A 26,400-nucleotide genomic window follows, 5' to 3' on the forward strand; every position below is an offset into this window, starting at 1 on the left:
AAGGTTGAAAACCTCTGTCCTAGTGCATTAAGGAGTTAACGTGTTAAGAATTTGAGCAGTCTGTAGTTCAAAGCTTGCTGCTGTTATGAACTAAGACAGGAGATGATCGCCCACCAACAACTCCCATTCTACAATATAAGCATAGAAATGATGTGCATATATCATAGCTGCAATAACAAAAGACTTGAGGTTCATGTTCTAGCATCTGCAGAGTGTACTTGTTTTTGAAAGGGTATTCAGTAGCTTTGAGATCTGAAGCGGATTTGCCATTTGGATTAGAGAGTAATAGTCTGCATCAGCTGGGTGCCCTCCAGATGTTTTGGACTACAGTTAGCTCAATCTGCAACATGCTCACTGTGGCTGATGTGATTGTAGTTCAATACCACCAGGTTGGGGAAGGCTGGTCAACATGGCTTACTGTAAGGCCATTTTATATTTTCATACCTATGTGAAGCTTTTCAAAGTAAACAGCCTACAGTGCTATATAAATCTTACATAGCTGTTGTGGATTGGGGAAGTGGCCTCCTACAAACTGAAGTTTTGTTTTTCCTTATATTTCCTAAACGATTTAAACTCAAACTATCTAGTGACTTAAGATTAAGGCTAGGATATTGCCTTGAGACAAGATATTCCCACCAGGTTTCCCCTATTCCTCCATCTCAATGGAAGCGTGCTGTTTCTCAGCTGAGTCTTCTATCCTTTGCGCACTTATTCTGGGGAAAGTCCTCTTCTCCCTTCTGCTTGCCATCTTCCTCGTTGAAGGGCTATGGGTATAAAGAGACAAATAAGGCAACTAAGGAATTGTAGTAACTTACAAAACTATTGCTGTCACATAAAACAACCTTTAAAGTATGTGAATAATGATATGAATTAGTTATTTTAATGCTTTCCAAGTGCACTTCATTTTGAATGATATCCTCAGATAGCAAACACATGGTAAGCCCTAATTGAAACAATGTGCAGCTGAATGCTTAAATGCAGAATATAAATATACAGCTGCAAGGAGGTCATAAGTCAGAGTAGTAAACACATGCCAAATTCCCTCAGGGAGCTCATTAGTGCATGACTGAATATACATGCAGAGGCTAAATGAATATCACTATTTGGACCTCCAAAACTGAGACAATGACTAATCAATTGTAATTAGAGGAAGATGCTCTCCTATTGACCATTCTTTCTGAAAATGAAGTCTTCTCGGTACTCCCTGGAAGGCAAAACTAACAGTAGAATTTTAAAAATCCATCCCTGATGTTTGTAAAAGCCTATTCCCAAGGTTTTTTCCTAGAGCTTTATAAAGTGTGGTAATAGTAGCATAGTTTTACTGGCATGTCAGTGCATGCAATCGAAGGCTAGATTGCAATTCCCATGGATTTCAGTAGGATTTGGCTTGTTTTCACTTTCTTTGGATTTCACCCTCTGGGTACATTCCAGAGAAAACTAAGCACACTTTTAAGTTCCACTGATATGAATGGAAATTAAGCACTCTGAGGATTCTCTGGATTGCACCCAAGGCTTCCGTTGCTGAGCATGCTGTGCTTGCACTGTGCTTGCAAAATGCCATTAATACTCATGAGAAATTCCCTTGATTTATTTCACGTGCAAACGTTCTGTGTTTAAATCCCATGCATGCAGCTAGCTCTCTGGTGATTTCACGAGATGTGGCAATTCTCAAGCTTGCCATGTAGGTGTAGCCGGAGAAGGGCTAGCCGTTGATCTATGTGGTCAGTGAGACTTAGCTGATGCTTTTGCAAGTGCCTGACTCAAATTAAATGAGATTAAACAAATGTGCTTGGGATCAGGATGCAAACCTCTTCTTAAGTGTTGCTATGATGAGATCCTAGTTCCACTTTTGATTCTTACCCATGCTGTTCAACAGTGCATACCTGAAAAGTAATATACTGTATTGATATTGTCTTCTCCTTCTCTTCACCTCCCTCTCCATATTTTAATTTGGCTTTGTAGGCCTTTTGATAATTTGTGTGTATATCTGTTTTAGGAGTACAGATCATGCAATATGTTCGAGGAATAACCTCTCTCCCACACCCCTTTTTCTTTTCTACTTGTTTTTCTTGCAGTGCTCAAAGTATATATACATACTTGAACGGTCACCTGGATCTGATTAAGAAATCTTTGCCTGTGGGTTTCCTCACTGTTGATTTACATGTTTGGCCAGATTTCCATGGCAACAGATCTCCCCTTGCAGATATTACACTAAAGGGCATGGTAAGAAACAGCCTGCCTTTGAAAACGGGTCAGAACAGAACAATGGGATAAAATGAGAGCTTGAAATGAGCATTTGTATTTTGAACATTACCATCCTTCTTTAATAGAAATCCCACTGAGTTTAGGGATTTTCCTTTCATTTGTTGCTGTTGAAATTGGAACTTTTTTGAGGATGCAAAAGTTCAGGATACTTCCCATATCATATGACTGAAACGTAAGGAGGTATGTTTTGACACATTTTAAATTTTTAATCACATTAGTTTTGAGCTTTGCACAGCTTCATACGTTTCTGTAGGACTGGCCAAGCAGCTGAAGTATAGAAAAGCAACAAATTTCAGATGAGAAGGCACATTAAATGTTAGCAGAGAAAACAAAGAGAGTGCTATCCCATCTGAAAGGCTACTTTCCCATACTGTCCACTTCCTGCATCCTTATTTTGACCCATGAGCCATTAGGCTTGCACAAGTAATACCTTCTCTGCCAAAGCAGTTTGCTTTCTTCCAGAGAAAGCAATTAAATGTTAAATCCACACTTAACATTAACAAGTGTAAACTCTTGTGCATTGTTTTTTTTTTGTGGGGGTTCTCTCCCCAGTAGCCAATTTCGGGATGCCCAGGGATGGAAGGAAGAAAACCCCATTGCACATGTAATAATATAATAATTTATAATAATAATAATTTGTTATTTATACCCTGCCCATCTGGCTGGGTTTCCTCAGCCGCTCTGGGCGGCTCCCAACAGAATATTACAAACACAATAAAACATCAATCATTAAAAACTTCACTAAACAGGGCTGCCTTCAGGTGCCTTCTAAAAGTCAGATAGTTGTTTATTTCTTTGTCATCTGATGGGAGGGCATTCCACAGTGCGGGTGCCACTACCGAGAAGGCCCTCAGCCTGGTTCCCTGTAATCTCACTTCTCACAGTGAGGGAACAGCCAGAAGGCCCTCGAAGCTGGACCTCAGTGTCCGGGCTGAACAATGGGGGTGGAGATGATCCTTCATGTATACTGGGCTGAGTCCATTTAGGGCTTTAAAGGTCAGCACCAACACTTTGAATTTGCTCGGAAACGTACTGGGAGCCAGTCTTTCAGGACTGGTGTTATATGGTCTTGGCGGCCACTCCCAGTCATCAGTCTAGCTGCTGCATTCTGGATTCCACTTGCTGGTGTTCCTTAGGCGAATCCCACCTATAAAGTATAATGTGACAATTCGAAGTAGCAGAATAAGGCAGGCTTGCACAACTCCCATCAGTCTCAGTCTGGGGCTGTTGAGTATGATAGTCCCAAACATCTGGAGAGGCACCAAGATGGATTCACAGTAAAATGAACAGTTCTCTGTTTGTGAACCTATATACTGATTTCATTGGAAAGTATGTTGGATGTAGGGGATGGGGATGAGAATAATGTTTCAAAATGCAATTGACCAGGAAAATATTACCAGATTGATTTGTGTTATTGCTCATTAAACTGGTGACTATCTAAGTATGCAGTAGCCCATCTCAGGAGAGGGGGGAAAGGTGCTACCCTATGACTGTTTGGGTGCAACTTGCAGCAACAAGCCTAGGACTCACTTTAGAACTTTGTTTAGCGAGAGAACTGGGAAGTACTGAATTCTCACATCAGGAAGTTTTTCTCCTCATTTTCTCTGCAGGTGGTTGGACTGACATTATCTCAAGGCCTGGATGATCTTGCTCTTATCTACTTGGCCACAATTCAGGCTATTGCAGTAAGTCACTGAAAACTGGCACTTTTACAATGCTTCCCTTCGTTATTCCCTTTAAAGAACTTAAACCAATGTTACTTCATCCCGTTTTCAACTGCAAAACTGGTTTGTAGTTATGAATTATGAATTTATTTACCAAGCAGACCCGATAAAAAAAGTAAATTTCCCAAGAAATTTCCTCTCAAAGTAAGTTCCCCCAGGATTTTGGAAATTTCATTCTTTTGTTCATATTAAAGATTGCTCGCCAAAAAAATAAAAAATTAATCCTTATTTCCCTAAGTTTGCAAAGTTGTCTCTCCTCTGAAGTTGTTGCAAGAAAGAGTTCAACCAGGAAATTTCTGTTTACTGAGAAATGTTGTGAAAAATATCAGTTTAGTTATGCTGGAGACCAAAGTAATTAATTAATTAATTAATTAAATTTGTGTACCTTTCCTTCATCTGTAGATCTCAAGGTGGTTCACAACATAAAAATACAAGATATTAAACACAAAGTACATAATAAAACACAAAACAAAAAAAACAACTCCTCTGCCTCATGACTGGTCTACATGGGCTATTGGTTTTACTTCTTTTTTTTTTTAGTTACATTCTTTAGGGGCAACCTCCAGAAGGCAGACTACTTCTTCTCAGGACAGTAATGTAAAATATAAGAAACTGAATTTCACTCACTTTTGAGGAGTGAGATACTGTTACTTCAGTCCCTAAAGGTAAAAGGTAAAGGTACCCCCGCCCGTCAGGGCCAGTCGTGACCGACTCTAGGGTTGCGCGCTCATCTCGCTCAAGAGGCCGGGAGCCGGCGCTGTCCGAAGACACTTCCAGTTCACGTGGCCAGCGTGACGAAGCTGCATCTGGTGAGCCAGCACCAGCGCTGCACACAGAAACACCGTTTACCTTCCCGCTAGAAAGCGGTCCCTATTTATCTACTTGCACTTTAACGTGCTTTCGAACTGCTAGGTGGGCAGGAGCTGGGACCGAACAACGGGAGCTCACCCCGCTGCGGGGATTCGAACCGCCAACCTTTCGATCAGCAAGTCCTAGGCTCTGTGGTTTAACCCACAGCGCCACTTCAGACCCTAGTGACAGCAATAATTAAGAGGCCACCACACTTTCCCATTCAACAAACATGGGAAGAGATAAGAAGCACACTCTTAATTATTAGGAATTAATTAGACTTTCATCTTACTTTTCCACAAGGGATGGAATGACGGCTAGTAGGTCTTCCTGACAGCTGAGCCTTGTTGGCTTCCGATGGGTTGCTAGTCTTTGTTGCTATTTTTAATTTCTAGTATATTTTTCAGAATGAAAATAGTCAGCATTCTTTTCTGCCCTTCTTAAAGACTGATGGTGTAAGTGGAGTACATTTGTCCACCTCTCTGTTTCTGTCTGAACTGTTGCCTGTGAACTATTAGTACTATTATGTTGTTTGTCGTCAACTGTATAACTGAATTCTGTTCAATTGAAATGCAAATCTTCAGCCTTCCAAGCACATTACAAATGCGAGATAAGGCGTGCTATGGAACGGAAATTCTTTAGCTTCCTGCTGTCCAAGTCAGCCATATTTTTGTGTCACCTTGGACGATACCAGTTGTTGTTGTTCGCTGATGGGGAGGGGCACACACAAAGGTGTGCAGGCAATACAGATTAGTTTTCGCATTTCCTTACATCATGGCACTCCACGAAGCCCAGCAGTGAGGGCAGATTCTGTGAATTCCACTTGTTTTAACAGTTCTCTTGACAAAAACAGGATTACTCCGACTGAACCTGGAATATATTACTGTTCGCCCTATTATTGCTCCTCTTTGGTGAGCGTAATGGCAGTGCACTTGGTACTTTACCATCCCTTTTAAATTTAAATAAGAAATGCAAGTGCTTTCTTGGAAAATGAGAACTACTGATAATGTCTCATGAAAGAGATTGCAGGCAACAACTTTCCAATGCCAAACAAGCACCGTGGCATTATTCTATGCTAATGAGGTGGAAGCTTTCTCAGTTGGATATCCTGGGAAAACCATCTATTATTCTCCAAGTGCTTCATTGCACATGGCTGCACTGTGCTTTGAAATTAAGCCTCTACTGGTCCCCCTTTCCCGTATCCCACTTTAGCGATTATTAAAATATATAATATATAAAATTAAAGGTGATGTCTTCTTAGATTTTTCTTCACAGATGTTTCTTTTCTCTGTGTACAGTGGTAACTCGGGTTACATACGCTTCAGGTTACATACGCTTCAGGTTACAGACTCCGCTAACCCAGAAATAGTACCTCAGGTTAAGAACTTTGCTTCAGGATGAGAACAGAAATCGTGCAGCGGTGACACAGCGGCAGCAGGAGGCCCCATTAGCTAAAGTGGTGCTTCAGGTTAAGACCAGTTTCAGGTTAAGAACAGACCTCCGGAACGAATTAAGTTCTTAACCCAAGCTACCACTGTATTAGCAGTGTAAATTAAGGCAACAGAAAACCCAACTAATGAGAGGCTGTAATTTTCTCTAATTCTCAGAACGTGCAAATTTCCATGTTGGGTATTTTTTTATTTTTAAAAAACATGGTGTGTTTTTTTAGTAGATAGTTCACATTGTATCGGCACTAAATACAGACACATCACATCAATTTACAGTTGGTATTTGCGTTAGTCAAAGCTGCATGTTGCCTGCTATGCTTAAACATGAGTTTAACTTTAAAATCTAGCAAAAAAAATGTAACTTTTGCCACTTATTGCTGACCTTCTGTTTTCTTTCAGTGAGAGACATTGCAAAAAAAAGGAGAATTTTGCATTTGATGTCTCACAGTTTGCATATTTCTATGCCTATGTCAAATTAACTTAGTTCAGCATTGAAATGGCTTCATTTCTAAGGGAAACCATTTCTCCCCCAGATAATTGTAAGAATAGTTTTTAGAGCGTCTTCTTGTAGAACATTAAATTGTTTTAAATTGTTTTTAATGTTATATTTTAAATTGTTCAAGCTCCATACAGTACAGAAATACAGTCCCCAGGGGGAGAAAAAAGTCAATGAGCTTTCAATCAAAGTTCAGTTCTACCCATAAGATTGCCTACAATTTGCAATTCATGGCTACAGCATAATTAGCACCTCCTGTGCAAACACCTGATTTACAATCCACATGGTGCGCTGAACTCTCAGTTCTGTTTTTACAAACCCAGAAACCATAATCCCTGCCCTTGCTGACCTGGAGTTTTTATACATTGGCACTGGAGAACGTTTGGCCTGCAGGCCTAATTAGGCCTGGGATGGGCCCACGAGACTGTTCCCCACAAACCAAAGCCACCTGTGCCACAGTTGATGCCCTATGTGATATCTGGCGAGGGGCAAGTACTGGCACAGCTACAAACAAAGGACTCATACAAGCCATATGGAGTGTAATTCCAATTGTTCATTTGGAAGTGGGGTTCCCTGTCAGTGCCGGTCAGGGAGTCCCAATGGTGCAGGGAGCTTGCTTTCAAGGAGACTCCCTATAAAACAGTGGATCAGCTGATTGGCTGTTACAGCAAACTGGATTGATGGCAAATTGGATTGGTGCTGGGCACTTGCCTTCACAGGGGCTCGCTGTACTGTCAGTCAGCTGATCCAAGGTTACAGGGATCCCCTTTTAACTTTTTCTGCCCACTTCTCAAAAGTTGACCTGCGGAGAGGAGGGGAATTACAGATCTGGCCTACTGGCCAAATCCAGTTTCCATCCCTGCCTTATTTTGTTTTGAGGCAGGCTTGCCAGACCCATAGTGGTAGTTTTGACTTCTTGCTTCCCAAGCTTTCCATTTCCCAGCTCATCCCATAAGCTAACAAATGTTTCTGTCAGCAGTAGAGACACAAATGATATGGCCCACAAATGTCTTTTGACACAGCCCCTTCCTTGCCTGAGAAGGAATCACAGGTTACCCAATCCATAGCATCATTCAGCTGTGGTCAAATGCCATGCCACAGAAGAAGGGCAAAAATCTGGTCGGATGAGAAGGTTGTACTGCTTATAGTTCTCTGGATACAGGAGAGATTTGCACATCAGTTTTGGAAAGATGCCATTTTCAATTGGCTCTCTGAGGTGATTGCCAGTGGGGCTGCCACCTCAGTGCCACCCAGTAGAGGGGGGAAATGGATGCTCTGAAGTTTTTCAAGGTAGTCATCATTAAACATGACATGATTTGTTTGATCTTCAGTTTGTAGTTTGCTAAACAAACACTGGCTGAGCCCAGAGGTAGGGAATCATGCAGGCTTGAGGATCACTTTGATCTGGTGTGCCAGATCCAAAAGTGGTCATCCCATCATGGACCTGCCTACCTGTCAACCACCTGAAAGCTAGGAAAACAGAGGGGCTTGCAATTGGTGCCGAATTTAAACAATGCTCTGTGCAATACCTGTTCTAAGAGACGAAGCAGGAGTGTGTGCTAAGCCATGTACAGTGGTACCTTGGGTTACAGACACGTCAGGTTACAGATTCCGCCAACCCAGAAATAGTACCTCGGGTTAAGAACTTTGCTTCAGGATGAGAACAGAATTCGTGCTGCGGCAGCCCGAGGCCCCATTAGCTAAAGTGGTGCTTCAGGTTAAGAACAGTTTCAGGTTAAGAACGCACCCCTGGAAAGAACTCAGTTCTTAACCAGAGGTACCACTGTAGTTCCAATGGTCCTTTGGCAGCAGGGATTGCATTTGGTGCTGTTTAAATTTGCTTCGAATGTAAGCCTTGCTGGCATTGGCTGCACTGGGGAGTTCCAATCCCAAGCTCATAATTGGAATCAATTCTAGTAGGGTTTGTATTCAGTGCTAAATTTAAAATCATTGCTGGAGACAAGCTCCACTGGTTTTGGCAGGGAATGGCACCATTTGGGAACTCCTGTCGGCTCCCAAGTGGTCTGGCCTGGACTTAAAGCAGCACAGCTTGCATTTGGTGCCAAATTTAAACTGTGCCAAATGGAAACCATGTTTGCAAAGAGATGATTGGAGAACAGTCACAATGCTTTCAGTTGCTGCTTCGTACCTATGGCTTTACCTGACATCAGGTGCCTGGGAGGTAGATGCCGCTGGTGAAAAATGTTTTTGCAAGTCAAAGGAGGAACATGGCATGGCAGGCATGGCTTTGGTGTGACATGTATATGTGGTCATTTCTGTCTATGTTAACATTCAGGGGTATACTCTAGACGTTCATAAATGTGGATTGTGGAGATAGGAAAAGGATATTATTGAGGTGATCATGAGAAACTTTCTGTTAAGGGCAATTATACTTGTATTCTCAAGGCAAGATTAAAAAAAATATATTAAAAAGCTTATTCTTTCCATAATCGAAATTGCGGCCCTCTGGCTTAAAGCACTCATCTTAAGTGTCAGTAAAGATGTTATAGATTTCATTAGCTGAGCTTATAGTTGCTACAGTTTGCCAAAACTACCTATCTTAAACCAAAATACCCTTGAAACACAATCCTGCCATAATAAACAGCTGAAGCTTAACTTGCTTTCCCCTTCTTAAATAACCAGTCTGGGTCTGAAGAAACATTTTCTGCCGATTGTAAAGCTTCCCGTAAACTTTGGCCATGCTTCAAAAGAGGTTCGGCATAAAAGCTGAGGGAATTCCTTACTGTTTGGGTCTGGCAAGGGGTAGATTTAGCAGAAGTTTTGCTTTTGACATTTTGGCTTTCTTCAATCCTAAATGTTGAGTTGAAACTCAGAAATTAAAGTAGCAGAGTAACACCAGTGTTCATGCAACAACTGTGTTTGTCAAATAACACCCATAGCTGACATGAGAAACTCATGCATTCCTGGTTCATTTATACAGCAGTGGATGTCTCCGGACAACTGACCAAATATTAAGTGTTGTTACCAATGAAGTTGTGCCGTACATGCAAATACTTGCCCTTGTGCAACAGAACTTCCCTCCCTCTCCTCTTTCTCTACCCTTCCATATGCTCTGGACGGTTGAGGGGAACCCCCAGAACAGATTTGTGGTATCTACGTGAAAGGGACAACTATTTTATTTTATTTTGTCCTATTCTATTCTATTCTTAAATGAATTCTGGAAGAAGAAAAAACAGAATTTGGTTGGCATCGCCACTATATCTTGAAATGCAATTTCCCAGTTTTTTACACGTGGGACGTCACAGTAACATTTTTTATTAGTTTAGTTGACCCCTCCATGGCTTAATTTGCCTTATATCTAGATCCATAGACTCCTGTTATGAAAAAGAAGGCAGCATGGGCTTTTGTTGAGTACTTGCGTATTTTCAGTACTGTTTGTCTGATCTTGAATTTTGTGAGCCTTAGATGTATATTAAATGTCACAAAAACAATGGTGAGCAAGTGCCAAGGTGATTCTCTGCAGTTCTATTTCTCTGAACAGCAAGTGGATGTTCTTTGTTAAAAGAGTAGAAAAATTCCAAAGCCAGTGACATATGATCTATTAGTAGAGCGGGTTTCCAAGCAGAGATTGCCCCAGCAACTTACAGTTCCATGTGTGGTTATGGCTCTGATCAAAAGGTTCCTAAAAGGTAGAAGACTGTTTGCCTGCTATTGTGCTTCTGGTGCTTTCAATAGTACCCTGCTTGGGTGGGGGCACTCAGTGAAATAAATCTTCTTCCCCGTACTATCAATTATTTCTTCAATGGGTAACTTGCATGTCTCTGGATCAGACTGAAAATCACCTGTCTACCCAAAAAATAAAAAAAACCACTGCCCAGCTTCTATCTTGAATGGTACACATATATAAATTCCCAGGAAACTCATGAACAAGGCATATAAGTAATGGTCATACCCTTCTTGTTTGTCCCCAGCACCTGATTTTCAGTGGCATTTTGGCTTTGAATATGGAGGTTCTATTTAGCTATCAGGAATAAGAGAAGTGGGTAGAAACCTCCCTGAATTTCCTTTTTGAAATACAGTGGTATCTTGCATTACAGATGCTTCAGGTTACAGACTTCGGTAACGCAAAAATAGTACCTCGGGTTAAGAACTTTGCTTCAGGATGAGAACAGAAATCGCACGGCAGCAGTGGGAGGCCCCATTAGCTAAAGTGGTACCTCAGGTTAAGAACAATTTCAGGTTAAGAACGGACCTCCAGAACAAATTAAGTTCTTAACCCGAGGTACCACTGTAGCTGTTTCTACGTGTGCCATCACCATCACGAGCTATGGGGATCAATAATTGTTTGCTACATAAAGAATCTTGTGTATGTGTTTGTCCCAAGCCTGATACCAGTCATGGGAGAAGTACTGCATGTGGTTGTTCCATTGTGAATTTCACCATGAAAGATTAGGGCATATGACGTTTAATCTGAAAAAACCAGGAAGCTCACTAATACAGAGTCACTGGAACTGGTTCTCATTGGCTGCTTTCAGAACATGATAAAGCATTTACCATGATGTGCACAAGTCTATGTGAACCTCTGGTCTGAATGCTGCACTCTCCCAACACCATAATAAGGTGGAGTTCAGAGGTGTTCATTTCCATTATTGATTAACCACAGTTTATTGTATCAGTCAGCAGGAAAAAAATGGGGTTATGAAGCTAGCTTGCTTCGGTAAACAATAGATAAAATGTAACCATGGTTTAGGTTTGTGCTGTAGCACTAAACTGTGCTTAATTGAAATCAGATGCAAAAGCATTTGATCACATCCTGGCATGTGAACCAGAGGAGGAAAGGGAAGAGTGTGAGTCAAAGGCTCACCTGAGCTCATTCTTGTCACGATAAAGTATGGTTAATCACAACATCTGACTGTAGCCATTATCTTTTCTAGGTGTTTTCAATGTTTTTCTACCTTTCTTCAACGCTAATAGCCAACAACCCAACTCTTTAAGCAGCTGTTTTTCTTGTAGCCTCTTTTCTTAATTGTTTCTTTATTTTCTCTTCACACTCAAGCTGGGAACAAGGCATATTGTGGAAACAATGCAAGCTGCAGGGCACAATGTCAACACTCTGTTCATGTGTGGTGGGCTGAGCAAGAACCCTCTCTTTGTGCAGATGCATGCAGACATCACTGGTAAGTTTTGAGGATATGGTTAAGGAACAGGATCTACTACCTTGTCGTTGTTAAGGGGGAAGAGAACACACAGGCCTACAGCACTGGTGGGGAACTCTGTTCTGTACAAAAGCTGCATTCTCCTCTGGGCAGCCTTCCTGGGGCGACATGCCAGTGGTAGGCAGGGCCAGAGCTAAAGTGAGTGGAGCAATTAATGCAAATTTTATCTGTCTACAGCACCTTAGTTTATATACAGACGCCCACAGCCATCTCTGTCCAGACAAGCAAGAGACACTGTCAGAGTTTCTGGATACCTTTGAGCCAGGCAAAAGCATTTGGAGGGGCAAGGAGGGCCAGTGGTGGGTATGGTCTTTGCAGGATGGATGCGGCCTGGAAAATTGAAACGAGCAGAAAAAGAAATTTAGATTACTGTAACACATTATATGTGGGGCAGCCTCATGGTTCAGAAACTTCAGCGGGTGCAGAATTTAGCAGCCAGGATGCCCACCAGTACAATATGGTTTGAGCACATCACGCCAATCCTGGCCCGACTGCACTGGCTGCCAGTTAGTTTCCTGGCCTGATTCAAAGTGCTGGTTTTGATCTATAAAGCCTTAAACGGCTCAGGAACGCAATACCTCAAGGGCTGCCTCTCTCCATATGAACCGACCCGGACCATGAGATCAACATCTGAGGCCCTTCTTTGTGTGCCTCTTCTATGAGAAGTCTGGAGGGTGGTAACACAAGAACAGGCCTTTTCTACTGTGGTTCCAAGTTTGTGGAATAGTCTCCCCAGGGAGGCTTGTCTGGTGGCTTTGTTAAATATCTTTAGGGCAGCACTGGGCAAAAACATTCCTTTTCTCCCAGGCCTTTGGCTAATTAAGCAATCTATGGCTTTTTAAACTTGGGGGTGTATTGTTTTTTATTATGGTGTGTATTTTTGTGTTTTTCTATTGTAAACCGCTCTGTAATCTTCGCATGAAGGGCAGAATAGAAAATAATAATAATAATAATTAATAATAGAGCTTGGTGGGTCACATTTGGCCACCTGACCTGATGTTCTTCAGTCCCGGCTTTTAGTATGATCAGCTGTGAAGGTTTTATAAATAAAATGCTGTAGTCCTATTAATAACTTTATAAACCATTGTCCATCTGTGCCTCATTAGAATAATTTACACAGAAAATATTTAGTCAGTATGAAAATATTTAGTCCAACCCGTCAGAATGTTCTCCAACATAACCCCACATTGATATGAATAGGTGTTGCCAAGGAGCAGTGGTTGTGTGTAAGAGATGTTTCTGGAGGTTCTGAAAAGGAGAACCAGAATTATCAAGGGCTTGAGCAACTCTTCTATGAAGGAAGGTTGCAACATTTGGAACCTTTTAGTTTAGAGAAAAGGTGAGTGAGAGGCAACATTCAGAAAGTGGGTCGTGAAAAGTACTTCACAGAGCACATTGATAAACTCACTCCCACAGGAATCAGTGATGACCATCAACCTAGCTAATTAGAGCAGGCTTCCTCAACCTCGGCCCTCCAGATGTTTTGGGACTACAACTCCCATGATCCCTAGCTACAGGACCAGTGGTCAGGGATGATGGGAATTGTAGTCTCAAAACATCTGGTGGGCCGAGGTTGAGGAAGCCTGGATTAGACCAGTTCATGGAGAATAAGGTTTATTGACAGTTACTAGCCATGATGGCTATGCTGTGACTTCACAATTGAAGACAGTAATGCTTCTGAATACCAGTTGCTGGGAACCACAGGAGGGGAGACTGCTCTTGTGTTCTTGTCCTGCTTGCAGGTTTCTCACAAGCCTCTGGTTGGCCACTGTAAGAAGAGGATGCTGGATCTGATGGGCCATTGGCATGATCCAGCAAGCTCATATATATAGGTTGAAAATAAATCTGTTAAGTTTCATCAATTGTCAGTTAATACCGTTGGTTTGAGTGCGTCAAATCTGCGGCAGTAGGTTTGTAAGGGGGTGCCTTTATTTTATGGCAATGTTAATTGATTTGCAAGCTTTTGGCACTTTTTGAGACTCAAACTTTGCACATTTTAACCAGCAGAAACTGCTTAATAAAATGCAATGTGCCCTACTTTAGGGGATGTATTTTATTGGGCCTGCATGACAAAAAACCTTATAGGAAGTTAAGTGTTTGTAAGAAGAACATGTCCCAAATTAGGATAAACCCAGCCTTTATCCATGGCTATCTTTTAAACATCCATTATGCTGTTATCATATGTTTTTAACCTGTGGAAAACATCTTTCCTTTGTTCTACAGCTTTGAGAGAAAAAACAAAACGATGAACCATACAGATTCTTTCCCCCCCTCTCTCCTCCCCCATTGCCCCCTTCTTAAGAAGAGCCAATGTGGTTTAGATCAAGTTTAAATCTTGGATTCTAGCTATTTAAGCAGGGAGATTTGCATCACTTGAACATCAAACCAGACTTCCTACCTTGATGCAGGAAGAAAGATGGAAATCAGCATTATGTAATTACATTTCACAAAAGCAGAAAAGGTGAATCAAATGACACAAGGTCTTGACCTAGGCTGGATGTACGCAACAGACTATTGCCACAGTGGTGCTTTCTATTAGTCAAACAAGATTTTATCAAGTCCACACCTTTCCTTATCTAATTCAAATAGCCTTGGAATTGAGAGCTGCTTTCTGATGTCTAAAATTAAAGCTCTATTAATAGATAATTCTGATTAAATTTTAAACCAAGGTTCTTTGACTGTATCTAATGGCCATGTACAATGTAGGACAAAGAGGCCTTTCTGCGGCCTTGGAATTTTTCCTGTTTGTAGGAACTGTGACTGACGGGGGATGTCAGAGTTCATCTGACTAGAATGCTCCGGGTTCTCTTGCCCTCATTAAAATCTATCCGATAAAATAGTTAACATTCCTGTATCAATCCCCTATTCTTCCAGGAAAATTCTGAATATATTACTGTTAAATGCAAGCTCCCATTAGCCAATTATGCAGGCTACCAATAGATAATTTCATAGACCACTTAAAAGCCTCAGATTCATATTGTTCAGATGGTAAGATGAATGCATTCATTGTGAAGGCACTTGCAGAGTAGCAACACAAGGAGCCAAGTTTCAAAGTACATTTCAAACGTGCCAGCTGTAAACTCAATTCTTAATTTAGCTCTCTGATAAGTTTAAACAAGTTTCTGTGTCAAAACATTTTTGCCACCGAGAACCTCCATATTTCATCCACGCACTGTCTAGGGTCACACCGCTTTCCAGTGTCAGAACTAGGTAAAGGTAAAGGTACCCCTGCCCGTACGGGCCAGTCTTGACAGACTCTGGGGTTGTGCGCCCATCTCACTTAAGAGGCCAGGGGCCAGCGCTGTCCGGAGACACTTCCGGGTCACGTGGCCAGTGTGACATCGCTGCTCTGGCCAGAGCCAGAGCCAGAGCCAGAGCCGCACACGGAAACGCCGTTTACCTTCCCGCTGGTAAGCGGTCCCTATTTATCTACTTGCACCCGGAGGTGCTTTCGAACTGCTAGGTTGGCAGGCGCTGGGACCGAGCAGCGGGAGCGCACCCCGCTGCAGGGATTCGAACCGCCGACCTTTTGATCGGCAAGCCCTAGGCGCTGAGGCTTTAACCCACAGCGCCACCTGGGAGCAAAATAACCCTGAGTGGGAGGTTGGGGGAGAATTCCTGGGCAGCAGCAAAGTTAAGTTCTTCTTTCTTGCTCAACGTAAAAAGAGGCCTGCGGGATCAGACCAAAGGCCCATCTAGTTCAGCATTCTGTTCTCAAAGTGGCTGATAGGATGCCCATGGGAAGACCATAGGCAGAACATGAGTGCAGCTTTGTCCTCCAGATGTCTGTATGACTAGGGACATCTCATGGGGTCATTTGAGAACCAGCCTGTGTCTTCCTTTTTAAAGTTTCCGTGTCACCTTCTCTGGTTCCTTATCATTGTCTTGGCAAACTGGCAGCTCCTATTTTTCTACACACTGGCATGGTGCATAGTTAAAACCCGAAAGGACACTCATGTCTCTACAACCACAGAAAATGCCCCCAAGCACCTTATAAAGGTAAAGGACCCCTGACCATTAGGTCCAGTCCTGGCTGACTCTGGGGTTGCGGCGCTCATCTCTCCTTATTTGCCAAGGGAGCCGGCGTACAGCTTCCGGGTCATGTGGCCAGCATGACTAAGCCGCTTCTGGCGAAAAAGAGCAGCGCACGGAAACGCTGCTTTACCTTCCCGCTGAAGTGGTGCCTATTTATCTACTTGCACTTTGACATGCTTTCGAACTGCTAGGTTGGCAGGAGCAGGGACCGAGCAACGGGAGCTCACCCTGTCGCAGGGATTCGAACCGCCGACCTTCTGATCGGCAAGTCCTAGGCTCTGTGGTTTAGACCACAGTGCCACCCGCGTCCCAAGTACCTTATAGATCCACCCAAGTGCCAGTGCAATCACACAGGCGACCGTGTCAACAGAGGGTATACAGATAATAATCCTCCAGCTGTTTTTTTTTTTTTTTTTTTGCTTTTAACCATCTTCATGCCACCCCCACTTTGAGCATTCTAACAGATGTGTGTTGTTTTTGTCTAGGCATGCCTGTTGTCCTGGCCCACGAGGTGGAGTCTGTTTTGACGGGCGCTGCTATTCTCGGAGCCTGTGCTTCTAAAGATTTTGCTTCTCTGCAGGTATGTAATCAGAGGAAGTCTGGATGTGAAAGCTTAAACTCTGCACTTTTCTGCTTGGCCTTGCCTACATTATAATTTAGACTGGGTGGGGGGGAATTGTAGGCTCTGTTCCTCACAAAGCCCAACGCTTTCATCCATAGGTCTATTAACCAGCTTGGCCTGGTTAGGTTAAATAAGGAGATGGGTCTCAAACAATTACATTAGTTTACTACAACTGGGACCTGCAGCAAACTGTCACGGTGTGGAATGCTCCTGTTCAGGACACCAGCCAGCCTATCATGCCCTTTCCATTTCTACTCCATTCCACTCGTCCTCCTCCAAAGGGAAACAGCGTAACAGGATGGTAATGGGTGAATTAAGATGGAATTGGCCCTTTTTGCTGTTAAAATGGTGAGTCTGGCCCCAGGGTATTTGCCCACCCACTCGCTTGAATTTCACACTGCTCTAAAAAAAATTGTTACAGTAAAGTATACTATCTAATTAGGCAGATTTCTGTATGTGGATATAAAACCCAGGCTTTAACTAGAACATTAAAACTCCACCTTTGGGTAATTTTGCCGAGGAAGAATTACCTTGGACATCTGGTCTCCATATGGCTGCTTTTCAAAGACTTTGGGAAGCCTTCTTTTTCTTATCTCTTGCCACCATATCTGTGCCACAAGCAATGTTGTAACAAAGTGGAATGAAAACGATGTGTCTCTTCACTGATGCACACCCACACGTGCAAAACGCCCGGGGAGGGTGGGGGGACCAAAATCTCTCCTTCCTTAATCTCTGGATTATCTCTTAGTTTCCGGAGAAGAGAAGAAAATCCTTCCTGAGCAAATGTTTGGCCGTATATTATTCTTTTCATTTCTCCAAGCCTTTCCTTCATGGTAATGCCTTCTCATTCATTTTCTAGAAATGCAATAAAAGAGACAGATTGTGACCTGCATAGCACAATGCAGGTGTCTTGTTGCTCAATAGAAATACTTGACACACCCTGGATGCTGAACACTTTATTCCACGCAGCATGTCAAGGATTGGCAGTTATGTTTTATATAATACTTGGTGAAGAAAGCGCTTTGCAGCCACATTCCCAAAAATCTTTTCCCAGTTGGTTCTTAAATAAGAGTAGCCTATCCAGTGTTTCGATGACAATAGCTCATATTTTCAGGTGGAGAACGTGGGCTGAGAGTGAGCTGGAATATGAGCAAAAAATTCCCATTTCTCTACAACTGATGACTGATAATGTGCATTAAATGGCCTGAATTGGTGATCATTCATCTGTGGCTTCTTTTACCCGACAGCTGGATGATTGTATACATTTTAGTGGGCTCTTCAGAATGGAATTGCATGCTCCAGCTCCACTATGTTTCTTCAAGACTTATCTTTTGCTGCTGCTGCTCTGGAGGTCTACAATTTCCCTTCTCTGAACTCTTTCCTTGTCCATCATTTTCTTCCTTCAGCTCCTCCCCGCAAGCAGTTGCTTTCCTCCAGCTCAGGTCCCAGGTCCATGTCCATGATAGAAACAGACCTGGATCCCTTGCTGGAGGTGGGCAGCAGGGAGAGAGTGTTTGTTGGAGGAGGAAAGCAGTAGGTGAGGCTGAAGAGTCAAGAACCATTCTTGTGCCCTTTGCTTATCCACAGGCAGCAGGGTTCTGTGGATATCCTTTGAAGGCGCACTGGAAGTGCAGAAATGAACCTGTAGCTCCACCCTCAGTTTAGCTGCCAAAGAGCCAGCTCCAGCTTTTGCAAAGCAATCCACTCCTACAATTCTAATATACAGTATACAAGTGACAATGTCGGGGGAAAGAACAAGACCCTGTCTTATTTGGCAATAGCCCAGTTTTATTCTTCACCGTAACTAACTTTTTTGGACAGAGTTTATATATTTGGGGTTAGGATTATTATTGTTTTATAAAAAAAACAAACCATGCCATTTATTTTTCTACTGTGCATTAAATCAGTTCAGTTGCGTTTATGCAACCTAATGGTCAGCTTTGTTTTCATCTTGATTTCCTAAAGCGGACTTTGCTTACTTAGAATTTAGAGAGCTGTGTAGAGGGAAGAAGAGATACTGATAGTAATTTACTGGAATCCTTGAGCTTGTTGAGACAGAAAATTAGAGGAAGAGAGCATGGAGTTTGAGCAAGCTGATTGCAGATTGGTAGCGTTCCTTCCAAAGGCTGGTGGAAGTACCAGTCCTGCAGTGATAGACCTTCCCCTCCCTCCTCGCTGTGAACTTTTGGCACGCCTCTTAACAACAACTTATCTATTAAGTCATTAACTGCAGTTCAAAAGAGTTAATTTTAATAATAGCTTTCCCCTCTAGAAAGATGTTTAATGACAATGGCAATTTGGCTGGGCTATAAAGAGGTTTGGATGCTCAGGCAAACAAGTAGATATTGCTCCTTTGTGCTTCAGTATCAGGCAGTGCTATTCGCACAACAGGTTGTGCATATGGAACGTCCCCTGACAGCTGAGTGAGTGGAAGGACCCCTCTCACGGTGGGTGGCTTTCTGCACTGAATTTTCAGCTCCACCAAGCAAGCTGTTTGTTGAAACGCTTCCAAAACTGAGACTTTCCTGCAAATTTAACAGCCTTGTTATCATGAGGATACATGAACCCAAGGCTGCCATTACTTTTCCAGAGTGCCAAGCAGTTCTCCTGATCTGTAGCCACCTCTACTCTTTTCTTTTGTTTGACTGTATACCTTTAAAGAGGAGGAAGAGGTAGGCACCATGTTTTAATCACATTGGATCACATTGGATCACATTGGAAGAACCATAGACTTGTGTCTATTGAATCAGTCCAAGTCTCCTACACTCATCTCATAAAAAACAACAACTAAAAAACTCTTATATAAACCAGGATAAATTCCTAATTAGTTGCTGTAATCATCTTGTGTAAACAAAATAATGAAAAAGAAAAGTTAATTAATCATTTTGTTGGCTTGCTGTTAATGCATCTCTTACTGAAAGTCTCCCAGAGTGTCAAGGTGTATCTTAATTTCTATTTCTTTAATCATGGGGCTGTTGTTGGGCAAAGACGAGAGAGATCAGGTTCTGAAAAGTCGTGTTGGCAGGCAGAACTAGGTTAAGATGCCCTAATCACCTTGTTTCATTATTTGCCAAGAACTGGGCTAAGTTCACACTTGCATTGTCAGGCTATAATTTAAAACAGAGTTAACTAAGAACATTTTGGATAAGAACAAGTGCTTTCTTTTTTCCTTAACACTCTGGATAGATACTCTGGGTTTCTTTTTACTAATTTGGTCAGTACCCTTCCCCACAGAAGCAGAAGCCATTCTTTTTAACTACGGACCAAATGGGGAAAGTGAATGCGCACATCACAAAAAGCAGCCTCAGTATGGATATAGGGACCATTTTCATAACTTAGCGCAAAACTCAGGATTTCCTAAGTGAGGCCAGCTGACGTTGTAATGGCACAAGGTAGAACTAGTGCATCCTTTGCTGGCAGCTATTTTGATGCACCTGTTGGTTTCCATATCAAGTTCTTTGTTTTCTGGTTTGTCTGGCAACAGATTTGCCAGGGAGAACTCTTTTCTAATAATAAAGATGAGAAACATTTCTGACAATGATACTAGTTTGTTTCCTGTATTCTACCTAGTCCCTATTGCAAAATGGTTTATTCTTCTGGTAGCTCGCATCTTGACATGATATTAAAGGAACCTCTGCTTCTCTAACTGTTCATCAAGAATCAAAATCTCAAAAGTGCTTGGATTCACCGCTAGCAGAATCTTCTTAAATTCCTCAAAAACTATTCCCTTGACATGGAACTTTAAAGAAGGCGAGGAAGTAGTATTATCTGTCCTCTTCCCTAGGGGTATCTTAATATAGCTGTTATTTCTTTCACGGTTTTTCTTCAAGAAAATAGAAACTCATAACATGACTTGAGCTCTAAAAGTGACCCCTCTGCAGTATGGTTGTAATACTTGTGTTGGTGCATCCATTGCAGATTCATCTAATTCAATATTTTTTTTAGCACACGTGTGCATTCGTACGCACATGAAAAAGTGTGCTTTGGTTCTGTAAGTGTAATAGTGATACGTGCACCAAGCGGATGGGATTTATCTGCAGCTCCCCCACGTGTGTATGCAAATGGACATTTCCTTTCATATAACATTGCAGTTTTAGTCATATATATTTCAGCTCTCACATCAGTGTTAATGGGGCTCTGTAGGAGGGGTTGTGTTTTTTTTTAGGTATATGGTTTTCCTTTGTGCTGGTATTGGATGAGCAATTCCTTGTCTGCTGGAGCAACTGACCTGGAGGCGTGATGGGAGGTCCCTACAATTTACAGATTCAGCATGGCTTTAGGATAGCGTGATGTTCTCACAAGCAGGTTCAGATCATTATCCTCATGTGTCATTGCTGTTTACCTGACATACGATACGGGTTGACATCTGTTGCCCATCTCTCTTGCTGAGCACTTGCTTTGCTTTACTTACGGCTGTGCTCTGGTAGCACCACCAGAGAAGAAAGAAAGATATTTTATCCCTGTTCTTCTTGAGCAAAAGCAGTTTGCAGGTCACCCCTAATTTGTTAGGCTCGGCAACATTCTGTCATGCTGGTTTCTCCCCTAAGCAAATGAATCAGGGGCGAAATTTAAAGAACCCTGCCGACACGTCCCCCGGCTCGAAAGCGTTTCCATCAAAATGCTATGTCATCTATGTTAGGTGCTGTCATGCACTTGATGTATTACCAGATTGGTACGTGCTGTACAGTAGTGTTTTGTTAGTTGTTGCACTGCATGATTTGTAGCCATTTTATACCTATAGCAATTAATAGATAAAAACTTCTCTAAGCAAAAGCGGCAGGCTGTAACAGTGGGTCACAGTTGTCCCGGACTATAAAGTGCAGCGCAACAGTAATCAGTGCCTATAAAGAAGAATTAATTGCATTCACTTCAGCTTGGGCCTTTCCCCCCCTCTACACATAATTGCCACGGGGATAGTTGGAGAGGGGCTAACCCTGCTTTCCCTGCATGCTGTGAAATGTGCATGGCAATTAGTCCCATTTATGTGAAAGGGACCTTTTCTCTAAGCTTAATTATTGTATGTGTGTGGTCAGTTTTCAGGAGATGGAAACCAGGGAGGGAAGGACTAACCCTACACTGCCATTCTTGCATGCTGCAAACCTGCACATAACCCCCACATGGCACATTTACAGCCAGATTTCTACCTTTTCCGGTAGCCCGATTCAGCTGTAATAGTAAGCTATGGTTTAGTGGTACCTGCACAAGCTTTGGGGTCATGTACTCCCCACTGCTCTGGCTCAGTTATATGGCAAACAGAAGCATCTGCTTCCATTGTAAAATAGGGCTGTACCCAAAGCACCAGCCCAGTCTGCAAATAATAAACTGAAGACAGGGTGTTTCCTCCTGAATTATGTAGCCCTGGTTCACTTTGCCGTTTCAGGTTAGGCAGAGGCCCTTAAGGTTAAGGAGTGATTTGAGGTTCCCATTTCTGTCTTTTGTTGCCAAGAAGGAGAGGGGAGAAGCCCCGCATTTACTCACCAGGCACTCTGGAGTTAATGTGAAGAACACAGCCAAGAAATGAAGGGAGGCATTAGGTTTGGATTTCATACATTGTAATATATAAACCAATAGCCAATGGAAGGACCGACTTCATTTTACTCTGTTTTAAAGTTAAGTTTATCATTACATTTTATGGTATTACACACGAACACAAATAAACACACATATACAAAACTTAATGCTGCCATTTCAGAGGGCAGTGGTGGTGGGCTCTGACAGACTGCTTCTGCTTCAGTTTAAGGCACCAATTTAAGCATTAGAAGGGACACATGAGGAAAGGTGAAGGAGTACAGCCCACTGTCCTCAGAGGTGCTGGCATTAAAAAGTAGTTGTAGTTTTTTAAAGGAAAACACAAACCTCTAGTGCCAATTGGCAAAGAGTAGGCTGGGTTCCCACCAGCCAAAATGGCCACTCCCTGTTTTGTTTTTGTTTGTTTTTTTTGTAGTGAAGGGACAACTTCAAGTTTCAGAGGTAAACTTAGAATTTTTTTACCAGCTCTACTTCTGTGCTAATCAAAGTTTATCATCACACTCAAACTCTGAAGAACTTGGGTTAGTTTGAATTGTGGTTAGTGAGCAAGTCGGGATCACAACCTGTGGTTTGAACCTGGCTTTATTAAACTAAGTTTAAACAGAGTTTTCCTGAGTTTGTACATGGTGAGTTTAAATGTGCAAGTGGAAGCTTCCAGTTTCCATTTTGTCACTGTGCCCGAGGTGAGAGGGGAGCACTCATGCCTTGAGAGTTGCTGCTTGTAAACACTGTACAAAGCCATTGACTAGCATTATGCCTGAAAAGCAACTGTGTGATATTTGGTGCTGCCTACTCACATGGGGCATGCCAAAGTCTTGGGAATATGGTAAAGCAAACCAGTGGAGACTATTGAAAGTATTCAAAGTAGATGGTAAAATGTGCAACTCTCATAAAAAATGTATCATTGAAATTACGTTTTTGGTATTGGCAGTTGGAGGTCAGTCTGACATATCTGCTTGTTATTTCTGGGGTGTTTGGGTTTGTTTGTTTTTAACGCAGGCAGATTTTTGAATTTATTACTTACCATTTAATAGTTAAGGATTTTTTTAAAAAACGCACACACACAATTTATTACTTACCATTTATAGTTATGGACTGAGCAGGCTATAAAATCATTGGAAAATGCTACAGATATCCATTTACTGCATTTTTTTAACATGTAAGGGTTCAGTAGGGGTTGGAGGTCATCCTGCCATTATTGTTATTTAACAATGACAGCCCTGTGCCAGCTGTTTGCTCAGTATTCTGCAAGGCGTAATGGAGGCACATCAGTTCCAAGTATATTTTGTTTTATTTGAGCTTAGCTTAGAGGTTTGTTTGTTTTTTTAAAATGTATTTTAATCTTTCCTGGTTTTGAGACAAGGCCCTCTTGGACTTGGACTCATATGTTGCAACAAGATGCTGACCAACCAAGTAGCAAAAAAACACATTGCAATCCTAAGCACCTTTACTTAAAAGTACAGTGGTACCTCAGGTTAAGAACTTAATTCGTTCTGGAGGTCCGTTCTTAACCTGAAACTGTTCTTAACCTGAGGTACCACTTTAGCTAAGGGGGCTTTGTGCTGACGCTGCATGATTTCTGTTCTCATCCTGAAGCAAGGTTCTTAACCCGAGATACTATTTCTGGGTTAGTGGAGTCTGTAACCTGAAGTGTCTGTAACCTGAAGCGTCTGTAACCCAAGGTACCACTGTAATGCTCACTGTTGCTACAAAACGTCTTTATAAGCACAGACACTTTAGGTTCTCAGCCTTACTGCTGGTTATATGATGAGTAGGGCACTTGGTTCAGCCTGAATTAGAGGTATGCGGACCACCATTGTTATAAAAGCATTCCTAGAGAATTCTCATGCACTTGCAAAGTCCACCTGTCAGACAAAGCCAAGCACCTTTTCCCAAATGTGGTAGCTCTACATATGGAGCAACATTTCAAAGAAAGAAAGAGGCCTGCATTTGTTCTTCCTCTTCTTGACCCTAATGCTTTATTCCTTCACTATTCATCCTGCCTGTGTGGTGTTGTTGAACCCCATGAAAAGTAACTAGCACCCCAATCAGAAACACGGTGCCCTTTGAAATCACATGATATGTTTGTTGCAGGGAACACGGGTGTAACAGCAGTGTTTCCTGCAGAAATCACACCCACGAGCCCATGTCTGATAACAGTGACTAGACTAGGGGACATGAGATTCTTAAAGATAAGTGACTACAAGCCTGTATGACAACCACAGTCAATGGTTTGCTGCATAAGGAAACACTGTTGTAACACTGGCATTTTCCTTTTTTAAAAAATAATTTTTATTTGATTTTACAAATATAAAATTATAACAATACAACCACACATCAACAGTTGAAGATTCCTCCTAGTCTCTGGGCTTCCCACCTTCCCCTCCATGGGTCCTATTGTTAAATCTTTTCTACTGCATCTTTTTCAATAGTTCAATAGTCCATATTTTATATTACTCCATTATCTCCATAATACTTGCTACATTACAAGTGTTACTGCAATCCGGCTAATGTTTTCATCTGCCTACAGTGGTCTCCAAGATAAATTAAAAAAAATTCCCCATTCTTTGTTGAAGTTTTGGTTCTTCTTGGTTCTTGAGCTTTCCGGTCTATAGTGGTACCTCAGGTTACATACGCTTCAGGTTACATATGCTTCAGGTTACAGACTCCGCTAACCCAGGAATAGTACCTCGGGTTAAGAACTTTGCTTCAGGTGGAGAACAGAAATCGTGCAGCGGTGGCACAGTGGCAGCAGGAGGCCCCATTAGCTAAAGTGGTGCTTCAGGTTAAGAACAGTTTCAGGTTAAGAACGGACCTCCAGAACGAATTAAGTACTTAACCTGAGGTACCACTGTATTTTGCCATTTTGGCATAGTCCAACAGTTTAATTTGTCATTCTTCTCTGGTAGGGACTTTATCTTCTTTCCATCTTTAACGCTGGCATTTTCCATAGCAGTAGGCAGAGCCATTGATTCCACAAAGCCCATTTAGAAAGGGGTGTTGGGATAAAATAGTTCAAGCATCCTGTTTATGACAGAGGTATGCCTATAAATCTCCCCCTAAAGGAGAGAGTGGAGTTACTGTTAAGACAAAGTACTGTATATAAATCAGTGAAGACCATTGCTCCAGAACATACCAGTTTCCATAATTAGATTAAAATATAATGTGTATTCCAATAATATGTTATCAGAATATTAAAACAATTGCATGTTTAAAGTATTGTGGGATTAATTGAAGTTATCCAAAATTTGTAAAGTATTGGGATTTATTCTGTATAGAGGCATAATTCCTTCTGAAATACCTTACTGTGAGAACCATTTTTTCAACTACTGAGAAAATAGTGCAATTGCAAAAGTGAGGGTAGGGCAGGATAGCTGATGTTGTTGTCGTTTCATAGCTTCTCCAAGTTAGCTGTCTCTTTTTCAGAGAGTGCCTTCCTTAATTATGTGTGCTGTATTACAGGCAAATTGAATAGTCTGGCCGCCCTCCCCTCTAGCTAAGCTGAAGGGAAACTTCAAGACGTATGCTAGAGAGTTGGAAACTCAATCCACCACATTAATTCCCCATCTGGGATTTGAACTCTTGCAATGCCAGTGCAGGAGATCAGAGTGTTCTGTAAGGAAACACAGGCATGTAGAGTCACTGTGCTAGCTGTCTGAAATGCCTGGGTGTGGGTTTTTTTAATGAATTTTTTTCAAAGGACACGATGATTACTTCGTCTGGGGATTTGACACCAGCAATCCGAACCACCAGGACATACTTCGGCAAGCCTTCCTCATAAGGATGTTTGCTACCCCGCACGTACAGTTTCTGCTCTTTATCTTGGAAGGTGGCGGTGACAGTCAGGCTGCAGCTCTAAGCATCCATACACAGAAACATGCCCTACTGAAATCACTGAAGCTTCCTTTGGCAGAAATGTGAATGGCTTAGGAGCACATGATTCTGTAACATGTTGAAGCTGAGCAGGCATGGATCAGGCCAGGAGGCCATTGAGAGTTCTGCAAATTTCCAATAAAAAGAGACAGAAAATCTGGCACACTCATACTCAGCTGATTAAAAATTCATGCACATTGCTCTGTAGTGCACTACTGGGTTACTAGTAGCTCAATACATGAACTTCCTCCATTAATATGTATTGGACGTGAGGTGGTTTAGACTCTTGTCATCATTTGATGCCATAACCATCTAATGATGACTGTACATGTGTGGACTAGCCTTTGGCTGATATTTTAAGTGTTGTCTCCTCCCAGGCATA

At 42.1% G+C, this 26,400-nt stretch overlaps 1 protein-coding gene across 1 annotated transcript in view; it reads left to right on the forward strand.

Annotated features, from left to right (window-relative positions):
• FGGY (FGGY carbohydrate kinase domain containing) overlaps positions 1 to 26,400 on the forward strand; it is a 145,964-nt gene that overhangs the window by 96,146 nt on the left and 23,418 nt on the right. The window contains exons 11-14 of the mRNA XM_079982128.1: positions 2,076 to 2,223; positions 3,876 to 3,950; positions 11,800 to 11,920; positions 16,480 to 16,574. Of these exons, the coding sequence (XP_079838254.1) occupies positions 2,076 to 2,223; positions 3,876 to 3,950; positions 11,800 to 11,920; positions 16,480 to 16,574 (439 nt within the window). The remainder of the gene's footprint in view (positions 1 to 2,075; positions 2,224 to 3,875; positions 3,951 to 11,799; positions 11,921 to 16,479; positions 16,575 to 26,400) is intronic.

This window comes from Podarcis cretensis (genome assembly GCF_951804945.1).
Source record: "Podarcis cretensis genome assembly, chromosome: 6".
In the NCBI taxonomy this organism is placed as follows: Eukaryota; Metazoa; Chordata; class Lepidosauria; order Squamata; family Lacertidae; genus Podarcis; species Podarcis cretensis.